This window comes from Rhamphochromis longiceps, linkage group LG17 (genome assembly GCF_057381845.1).
Source record: "Rhamphochromis longiceps isolate RC_006_pf linkage group LG17, R_longiceps_female_GT1.1, whole genome shotgun sequence".
Taxonomy (NCBI): Eukaryota; Metazoa; Chordata; class Actinopteri; order Cichliformes; family Cichlidae; genus Rhamphochromis; species Rhamphochromis longiceps.
In genome coordinates, this window is record NC_140573.1 from 13,714,801 (window position 1) to 13,725,788 (window position 10,988).

Genomic DNA, 10,988 nt, shown 5'->3' on the forward strand with positions numbered 1-10,988 from the left:
TTCAGTGCAAGAGGTTATTTTATTATTATTATTTTTAACCGTTGACACAATCAGCAGAGAATCAAGGCATGACATGAAGACATGAAGAGGACGGGGTCAGATCTTGTTGAATGCTGCTACGTCGACACTCTGGACCTAAAATAAAGCAAAAAAATGCAAGTGTACCAGGATTATTCACGACAGCGAGTAACTGCATGAGATACTGTTCCTGATGTCACCCTGAAGAAAAAAAATGACTCAAACTGTTCTTGTACAACTGCTCGTGTTATGGAGTCTTTCAGCTTCACTTTGTCCCTTTCTGCCTCAAGGTGGCAGCAGTGTGCTGACTGTGGCAGATAATGTGATGATTCTGACACACTGCTCTTATTTTCCTAGGTGAGCCATCCTCACTGAACCTAATCTGTTCACTCCAGCTTCTCTGATGCTTTTAATCTATTTTAATTTCTATGTTTGAGTATGTTTACCTACATTTTAATGATAAAAAAATGCATATATGTAATTAAAATTAGCATTAAAAGAGTAAGGAGGAGTAGAGGGGAAACGGTGGCTTTGTCTATTAGCCGTTTTACTATTGCAAGTTAATGCGATTTGGATTTCAGCAGCAGATGGCTGTCCCTCCATGAGCCTGGTTCTTTAGGTCTTTCCAGCAGTTTGAGTGTTCTTCCTTCCTACTGTCACTAGAGCATCATTTGATTTTGGGGGTTTTAGTGGGGTGATTGCTATTGTGATTATTAAATTCTGGATGCCCAGTTAGTCTGTTATTGTATTGAACAAGACTTACATAATCCTCAAACTTGGTGATTTCCTCCTCTAACATGTCTGTTCCCACTTTGTCGTCCTCCACCACACACGCAATCTGGAGCTTTTTGATGCCGTATCCAACAGGAACCAGTTTGGACGTCCCCCATAACAGACCGTCGGCCTGTACTGAGCGCACACACTCCTCAAGCTTCGCCATGTCTGTTTCATCATCCCACTAAAAGAAGCAGAAAAAACAGACAGTGAGCTTTTTTTTCTTTTTTAAATAATTGACCTATGACCGGGCTCAGACAGAGCAGACTTACAGGTTTGACATCCAATAAGATGGAGGACTTGGCGATGATGGCAGGCTTCTTGGCCTTTTTCTCTGCATACTCTTTCAATCTCTGTTCTTTGAGTTTGTCTGCCTCTTCATCTTCATCACTACCAAACAGATCAATATCATCGTCGTCATCCTCCTCCTCCTCCTCTTTAGCTGGGGTGCTGGTCTTCTGCTGGACAGCGGTGCCCTGAAGAAAATTAAAAGAGTAGAAACATCTCTGGATTCTAAAAGGTGAAAGCTGGTTGAATGTTTAAAAACTCACGTTTGTATAAGGGACTGGAGGAGCAGAAGCTGGGCTGACGGCTGCAGGAGACTTCTCCAAAACTGCAACCCGACATTCCAGTTTGGAAAGTGCTGCCCTCAAGTTCTCCACCACTAAAGAGACATGAGATACAAGAGTGTGTTTAGCATGAATGAGGAACATGTGAATATGAATAAAGAAGTGATGCATATTCTAGCAGATCAAACACTGTGAGAGTTAAGACAACAGCACTGAATAATCCTTTAACTTTACAACCAATCAAATGTAAATCAGTAGTTAATCCTGTTCATTCACTTGTCTCTGTTTTACAAAAGGTCTCCAGCTCTGTAGGTCTGCTAGACTGGTGCCTGCATTTGCAGTTAGAGAGCTTGTTGATTAGGGAAAAAAAGTGTGATGACACCATTTTCATGTATTTTTAAAAAAAAAATCCTGTCAAAGTCATTTGATCATTATTAGCTGCAGTTCTAATAATACTTAACTTCAGCTCAGGGCACCAAAATAGCTCTGCTGTAAGTAAAGAAGGAAAATGCATTAACACCTGATCAAAGCTGAAAACAAACCCACCTTTGTGTAAGCTCTGGTTCTCCAGCTCCAGGCTCTTGATGCGGGAAACGAGTTCTCCGTGATCAGCCGAGCTGCTGCTGATGCTGCTGCCTGTGCTCTGAACCGCAAAGACAGAAACGGAGAGGGATCAATACAGTTTAATGAGAACATCTGATGGAGGATGTGGAATATTAGTCGTTTCATCAAACAGAACACCCATGTGTGAGAAAACAGCAGGTTGCAGTCTCAACAGCCAGGCTCTAGAGCCAGAAAGTGACAGCACAAGTATGCAGCAGTTTACAGACCCCAGTAGAAATATGCAGGTGACTGTGTCTGAATTGGAAACTGCACAGAAAAGGCATCTGTAAGCTGAGGTATTCAGATCAGTAAAGTGTGGTTTTCAACAAAGTCCACTGACAGAGGTGCTTCCAGTGACACACAAGCTTTGGAGGCACTTACAAGCTGAGAATGTTGGCTTATGGGAGGCTGAGCAGACCCTCTGTTACACAGTGTAGTCTTCAGCTTGGGGCCAGATTTCAGGGAAGAAAGGAAATGAGGAGAAGGGAAGGAGCAGGATTTATTGAAGTTCATGCCAAAAGGAGAGCAATGAGGAGCACAGAACAGAAAGCAACTGGAGCAACCACAGGAAATAAACAGAGCTCGGAGGTCACAGAAGAGATAAAAGACTACAACCACATTTTTACACTAAACCACATTTACACTTTAGAGCCTTCAGATCAACAGAGAGCTTCAACTCAAACAAAATCTCCCTTATCAGTTAGTTTAATCCATCTCCGTCAAGGAAATGAAAGCTAGGAAAAGTCAGAGAAAAGGAGGGCAACTGGTCCTATGTGTATTAGACTGTCACCATAAAATGATAGCACTATAGCTATGTTATTTCTAAATTAAAACTAGTTTTTGAGCTATGCCGATGTCAGACTGCACTATTATTTCTTTTTAAAAAGATGATGATCACAGTGCCTGATAGTAGTCTGAACTGGGCATTATGTGAATATGTAAGCTAAGATTAGACAGCTTACATTTTGGAATAACTTGAAATTATTTCCAAGACAATTTCAATTTGTCATCTCCATTTACTTAAAAGAGAAAGACACTACCCCCAAAACTAAAAGGCTGGATGCTCTGATCTAAATGGTCGGGATTGGTGAAATTATATTAGTATGCATACATGTACTTGGATAATTTAAGCACTTTTAATACCACATCAATGTTATCCATCAAATGGAAATACAGCGTGTTCGATGATACTTACCCCTGCTAGAGACTTTTGGATGTTCTCCCGGGCCCGGGCAATGTCCTGAAGAATGGTGTTGGCGCCAGCATCCTTCAAGAAAACGAACAGCTGTCAGTGTCAATTCATCTCTGACTTTATGACGCAAGGACAGACTCCACAATTAGAACATTTCATTCCAAAATATTAGATTGATTTACACCCCCCAAAAACAAACAAACAAAAAGGAAAAAAAACAAAAACAAAAAACTGCATCTATACAGCTCTGGTCAAACCAGACCTCTAGCAGATTTGTGCTGCAGGTGCCTTTTGTATCATTTTAATTAGTCAACTAATTATTCTGGCTCAAAACACATGGTTGTGTCCAAAATCCCAAAATTAAGGCTTCAGAATCCAAAACCAGCAGAAGATGTTACAGTGGCGATCTACTTAGATGTTTACATTTTAATGTGGCCTGCGACCAAGGCCGTAATTTATTTAAATTACAATGTAATTATATTTACATACAAATATTTAAGGTTGGTACACTAGAATAAGGAGCTAACAAGTCAGGTTTTTACAGGAAACAAAGATAATTATACTAAATAATTTTAAGTACAGCGCAAGTAAAAAATAAATAAATAAATAAAATAATTCAATAATAAATAAATAATCAACATAATGAATATTCAATAATGATGTACAAAAATAATAATGTAAAAAGGCAAGATTAATCCACTTCATAATACCAAAATGCCCTGAAAAGTACAAAATACTAATGATATAAGATGGCGAAAAATTGTTTGTTTTCCCCCTAAACTACCAGGAAATTGTGTAGTACTTAAAGTTACTTAGAGTACAATTATTTTCTGTTTCCAGTAAAAATGTCCTGTATCTACCTTTAAGTATTTGTATGTAAATATACTTACATTACAATCTCAAATAAGATACGCTGAAATTCGTCCTTAGACAGAAGGTATATTCTAACGTATTACTTTATTTATTTTTAATTACAATAAAATATAACTTCAAATTCAGCCTGTGGAATAATACAGTTTTGATCAAATACAGAACAGAACAAACAAAATCTATGCACTGTTAGAATCTAATCTCTACGCAAAGACACTTAAGATGTAAATAATCCACATTAATATGGTACAATGGTTTCAGATTAGATGTGATGATTAAAAGCTTAAAGCACAAGATTTAACTTGTAAGGCAGCGTGGTTACCTTTGTAGGTTGTGGTGAGCCATTCATGTGCTCGTAGAAGCGCCTCTCTGCTTCGTCATAGCGTGGTTTGTCAAACCAGATCTTTTCCTTGGCCAAAATATCCACTGCACTCATTTTTCTACAAAGTAGAAAGCAGGGAAGGAAAAGACAGGGATGTATGAACAGGACACAGAAGGTCAGGGAAAAAGGAAATGAAGCCTAAATTATTACTAATTCTTATACTAAAAATCACTCAGCATACAGAGATTTCACCAATACAAAATCTGACTTTTTATTCTGTAAGAGACTAATTTTAATTTAGTTTTAAACAGCTATTCTCCACCAACAGCCACCCCAATCCAACTATACAAATGCATAACAAAAAAAAAGAGGATGGTAAAACACAACAATGGGTCAGATAGTCAAAACACAAAGCATAAGGAAAAGATTGAACACAGATGAATGACAAAGAATGGCTTAAAGGAAAGAAAAATCAAATTCATGTGGGAAAAGAATGGAGGTGATATGATGGTCAAAAAACCCAAAAAACAAAAGATGAACTGAAACATCTGGAGCAGTTCCCTTCTCCCGGTTTGATCATACTTGTCCCTCAGTGGGGCGGCCGAGGCAACTGATGAGGCTTCTGCTTCTGGCCTGCGCTCCTTCTTCACAGCTTTATTCCCACTGCAACCATGGAAATGGCTCTCAGCAGCATCATACCGCCACTTGTCCAGCCACACCCGCTCACTGTTCGGATGGAGGAAATAGCGAACTCCTGCAGCTGCTACTTCTTCCTTCTCCGGGAGCTCAGCCGGCTCCTCTTCCTCTTGTATCGGGTGCAGAGCATGGAAGACCTCAGCTTTCCCCTGTGGGACCACACGTGTTTCCTCTGCTACAGTTTCTTCGTTTTCCTCCTCCTCTTCCTCTTCTACAAGGCTTTGAGGGTGGTCACTACATCTGGAAGTAGCAGTGCAGCTGGACCGTTTGGTGGAATTGTTACCATACAGGTTTTGGTAAAAGGCTGCCTCAGCACGGTCATAAAGTGGTTTGTCCAGCCACACGTCTCTGAGCAGCTCCACTGGGATGCGGGGCAGTCCGTTAACTGATTGCCGTACGGTTGGTGTGATGGCTGCTTGGATGACAGGGGTTGCAGGAGTTGGGGCTAGAGACTGATATCCTTCATCAGGTGTTCTGGATGCAGTGGAGCGACTGGATGGAGCTTGAAGGTCCAGAGAGTTTGGAACTGATGGCTGCATCGACCCCTCAACAAAGCGGCGTTCTGCTTGGTCAAATGTCGTCTTGTTTACCCACACTGTTTGTACAACATGGTGGCAGGCCACTTGGTCACCATGGTTGCATGATGGGCCAGCAGAAGGTGGAGCTGCAGTGGATGAAGAGTTCAATTGTTTCCCGGAGGATGGAGGTGATCGGTTCGACTGGGTGGTCGCATTAGAAGAGCTTGCCAGCCAGCACTGGTAGAGGCTCTCTGCTCTCTCGTAGACGCTCCGTTCAAACCACACATTCGCGCACTCAGACTGCAGACCAATCAACCCAGAGAGGTGATCAGACGGCTGACTGCTTTGTTTGTTTTTCTCCTCGCTCTTGTGCTTGTCGACTTTTTCTTCTGGGCGGCTCTCAGGATTAGACAAACGTTTTCTGCGGCGACGGCTTTTGCCACTACGCTTTCCTTCTCCGTTTATGCTGCCGCTCTCCGGAGACGACGACGCGGTCTCTCCATTTCTCTGGCCTGGCTCGGCCTTCTTTCTACAACCCAGCATGGTCTTTGTGGACTGATCCACCTGATAGTGGCTGGGAGGCTGACCATGCTCTGACTGATCATCTACAGAGCTCTGGGTGTTCTTCTTAGACATCTTTGCGCCGTTGCGGAGACAAAGGAAAGAGAATAACAGGCACAGGCTTTTGGGTTAGTGAGAGAGAGGCACGGAGGTTTAAAGACACAAAGGGGTCGATCTATTTTACACAGTGCTGCTGATGAATTATTGAACTTTTGCTTTGTTACAGAGATGCACATTTATGGCAATACACTACAAAACAAATTCTACAAATCGGTAGCAGAGAAAAACATGCAGCATGCAAGCAGATGGTGTAGACTGAAGTTAGGTGACTGGACAAAGTCTGTCACCTTGAGAATTCAGCACTGCACTTTTCACACTTTCGCCACAGCAGAGAAAGGAGCAGGACAGTATTTGGAGACAAGTCCATCATTTCAAAATGCTAATGATCAAAGCAATTACGAGACGGTTTTAGCCAACTGGCTATGGAATACACATTTTTCCTTAGCATCTGGCGGTTGCTAGGACTGACTGGTCTGTAGGTTTGTGTGACTCAGACGTTAGTGCTCATAGTGGCCAAACCTCAATAAATGATGCTCTTGGTTGCTATGTCATCACCTGTTGGTTTAGTGAAGTCCTGTTATGGAGTCTCGAGCTAAGTTTTTCACCATATTTTCAGACTGTGAAACAGAATGCTTACTGGCTTGTCAATCACAATGGATAAGCTTCACTTCTGACAAGATACATCGTAGCCTCTACATATGCTCAATCCAGAAGTCTAAATTAAGCTTTGCCCCAATAAAGCAAGTTAATCCACAAAGACTTTAAATAATTGTGAGAATTTCTATGTAAAAAAAAACCCCCAATCCTTTCCATGTGGTTATGATTATAAACTATTAATTCATAGAATTAGTAGATATGAGATACTGTTCATACAGAGGTGCCTTACCCCATTAATACACAGGCAATGCATGCCTGTCTGACTGATGTTGAGAAACAATAATTTTAACATATCGCCCAGTTCTAACTAGAGATGGCACGATACCACTTTTTTATGTCCGATACGATATCATAAATTTGGATATCTGCCGATACCGATATGATTCCGATATAGTGTGTTTTTTAATAGATAAAACTGTTTTTTTAATATCTTGCTGCATTTTGCATAAATTCATACTGAAGTTTAAATAAACAACAACACTAAAGCTATTCTGTTATACCTGTATGTAAAAAATACACTGCACCCAAAAGATTTCATAGTTCAGCAACACTGATCAATCTAATAAACTTAAACCTACTCCATCCTCCCTATTCTAGTATTTTAAAGAGTACTTAGCAGAAATATTAAGCAACCTAACTAATAGGGTTGCAAACTCCCAACAAAAAAAAAAAAAAAAAAAAAAAAAATAGGGAACCACCCCCCACCCTCCACCTCATGATGCTTAATCGACGTAATCAACTTTAATTTCATGCAGTGTGAAAAAAAATGCACAGAAATAAATTATTTTTCAAGAACAATTACATAGATTCAACATCTTTCTTCAACAGAATTGCAGACTGCACAGCCTTCCCAAAGGAAAAAGTACTATAGCTTACTAGGGCATATTAGACTTAATAGTTACTATATACAGTAATGGACTTCTATATATTTTATATAAGATTAAAACTTTGGGTGTAAGATTCAGATAATTATTTATTAAAATCTAGACATTTTAAATGAGAATAAGAAAGAAAAGTGTCTTTGTGCCCCCTTTTCCCTGTTCATGCCCTATCCGCCCCCCTGGCTAAACTTTGCTAGATCCGCCCCTGCACAGTTACCAGCACTCAGCTACTTAGAAAAAGATCCTGGTGTAGAAAGTAATATTAAATAAATTCTAACAACAGTTTATCAAGCTTAAACGTGCTGCTGTTATTCAGCCGCTGGTTTCCTCTTTCTGGTGCGAAGTGGGCCAAAAACAAACAAGAGAGATGGACTCGCGACAGAAAAGCTGATCAGCTGATCATTAAGCAGTTTCATGATTGAAGTAGCAGCAGGAGAGGGAGGGAGAGAGAAGAGGCAGTCGCTCCATATATCGGTTGTTAAGCTTAACGTGGGAATGCTTTACAAACATTCAGAGATGAACTTACACACTTGTTTTACTTCTCTCTGGGATCACTTCCTCGGAGATGAAATGCTGGTTTGGTAGCGAGGCTCCAAATACACACAGCCGCTCTATCACGTGAGCACACTGCTCCGACGTGCTACGGTTATGAGCCGAGTTAGTGTCGCAAATTTTGTGAGGTGCTTTTTTGATATTTAATGGATCGGATTACATTTTTTTATTTCTCTCCGATATCCGATCCAGTAATTTACGTCAGTATCGGATCGATCCATCTCTAGTCCTAACCCAGATCAATCGAATCTAATTTTTTATGAGTTTTCTAGAATCTGATTTATCAATCATGTCTTTCACGGAGGACACTGTATTATCAGAGCTAGTAAGATATCCAGCATATGCCATAGCTTTTATATTATTAGCACCATTTATGACTAAATATTTATGCAAAGGATACACATTAAACTGACCTTATAATGCACTCCTTTGTTTACAGCTTCCATTATGTACTTTACAAACCTTAAACAGCTTTGCAACACTGAACATACACAATGACATGATAGCAATCACAGGAAGAAAAGGGGTCATTGAGTAAAAGAAAAACATTAGTGGACCAATGCAACGCATGCGCATGCAAAATAAATAAATAAAATTAAAATAATAATACAGTAGGTATTACAATTCAGACATGCACTAAATCATGCATCTTTAAGTTTTAGTAATATACTACAATACAGCAAATGCATTCCCTATTGTTCATACAGAGCTTAGTTAAAATGATCCAAACTAATACAAAGCTATAACAACTTTGGGTACTGGTTTGGGAAGTCATTTCCTGCTTGATGTTTATGAGGAGATCTTAGTCAATCTGTTAACTCACCTTCTTCAGTAAAGGTGTTGAGCTCAACCTAGTATCAAAGTCAAATGCTCAACACGTTCTTTTCATCCAGTTAACCGCAAGCCATTGAAAAGAAATTTATCAATCACCACCTTGCAAAATGAATCAGACAATACAAGGGATACAACATTTAAGGAGGGTGGAAACAGTACAAAAGACGGACATAACTACCATGATGTGACCCATTGTTTTCTGCACTCCTGTTTTGAAGCCAAACGTTTCTACCATTTCCATTTTGGTTGCAAGAAACTGGATGTGACTTGAAAGGGTATGTCTGAATGTGAAACTGCTTGGTCATTGGCTCCCGACTTGTGATTGACAAGCCGTTAGCCAATGAACAAGCAGAAAATACCACTGATAAGCCTCCTATTTGACATGTGGTAGGTTTAAGATTTTATTGAGTATGATCTTAAAGGAGTAACTAAGACAAAGAACTAGCAAAGTGTTTACAGAGGTCAAAACAGAAAGGCTTTTTTCCTCATAGACTAAAGGACAGGAACACTCATTGAAGGCATAGTTATAGCCATCTTTAGGCTTTCAGACTAAAAACCGGTTTAAGGCACTTCCACATCGGCTTAACTTTTTCAAACCAGGAAGCTACATCCATCTTTTGTACTGTCTGTGCTCAATGCAAGGTATGTGACAGCATTACAAGGAATACTCACATGTGAAATTCTGAAGGCAAGATGGGAGAAGACAAGCTATACATTAAAAAATTTATCTAGATCAGATATTCAACATGAAAGTCAACCTTTCCGCAGTCTTTAAATGGCTCCACTTTTAGCCTTGGATGATGCTGAATGGGAAAAATGCTTTCACTGAAATCCAATTTAATCCTAGAACATGAAGCAAAACTTGGACCCAACCCCCCTTCAGTTGGGAGCAGTTTATTTTCCTCTACATCATCAAAAGTAGACATTTGCTGTTAAAGCACATCACACCTTTCAATACTCAATCTAATTAACAGATCAAACAAATTAGATACGATGTGGAAAACAGATTTTATCCATCTTCTTAAAGAACTGCTGCCTAGGCTCAGCTGCGGTAGGAGGGGAGGTTCATTTATCCGTTTCAATTTCTGTGCATTTTCAGGGAGAGTGTATCCTGTATTGAGGAGCTCCACTAGCAGCCAGTATGGTTGCCTGTCACTGAAGTTAAGAGGATAGCACTGTTGGTGTTGGTGTGTGTATGTATGTATATATATATATATATATATATATATATATATATATACATACATACACACACACAAAACTAAACATACTCTTCTGAAGGCACCCCAAAAATATTTCATACAGTAGGAAACTGCCGTTTTTAATTTAGCTTAGTTTTATTAACAAAAGTTAATACTTAATTTCTTGGGAGCTATTTCGAGCTGCAGCTCTGGTGAGTATTTCTGGCAGCAGGGTGGTGCACTGGGTGCTGGATCAGCTCAAAATAAACTACATGGCAATTTTGGAACATGTCATGGCTTCAAGCAGTTTTTGGAAAAGAAAAAAGAAGAATTCTATGCAATGGTTGATTTAGATATAGATATATTTAGATATAGGCTGACGTATACTTAAGACAGTTTGATTGTCGGTTTTGGCTGGCTCACAACATTCAGTTGATATCCCTGTGACTTTAGAATTTGGAGAAAAATGAAATCACCCCAGACACCCTGTGGCATTATATAGAATATGCTTTGTTCTCCTTTGATGTAGAGTATCCTTGCATGTATATAGTTGGTGCAATTTCATTCACAAATAATTTAATTCATCAGTCCTTCCTTGATAACATTTAAAGAGGGTGGCTGACAAAGAATATATACGTGATTTAGAACAACAAGAATTCACCTCTCCTGCCCCGATCTGTATAGAAGCTCATCAGTGACC

General features: G+C 39.7%; 1 protein-coding gene across 2 annotated transcripts; it reads right to left on the minus strand.

Moving 5' to 3' along the window:
* On the minus strand, positions 1 to 9,144 carry LOC146649399 (uncharacterized). 2 transcript variants are annotated; one of them, XM_085386403.1, is made up of 9 exons: positions 9,097 to 9,144; positions 4,931 to 6,198; positions 4,349 to 4,466; positions 3,160 to 3,231; positions 1,908 to 2,004; positions 1,344 to 1,456; positions 1,065 to 1,268; positions 782 to 976; positions 1 to 135 (listed from the first exon to the last, which is right to left on the minus strand). In XM_085386403.1, the coding sequence occupies exons 2-9, from the start codon at positions 6,196 to 6,198 to the stop codon at positions 97 to 99; spliced, it is 2,106 nt and encodes a 701-aa protein (XP_085242529.1). In that variant the 5' UTR covers positions 9,097 to 9,144; the 3' UTR covers positions 1 to 96. The 2 variants fall into 2 exon arrangements, with proteins under 2 accessions (XP_085242529.1, XP_085242530.1); XM_085386404.1 differs by lacking the exon at positions 9,097 to 9,144 and adding an exon at positions 2,346 to 2,408 and having other exon boundaries at positions 4,931 to 7,441.
* Positions 9,145 to 10,988: the final 1,844 nt, after the last annotated feature.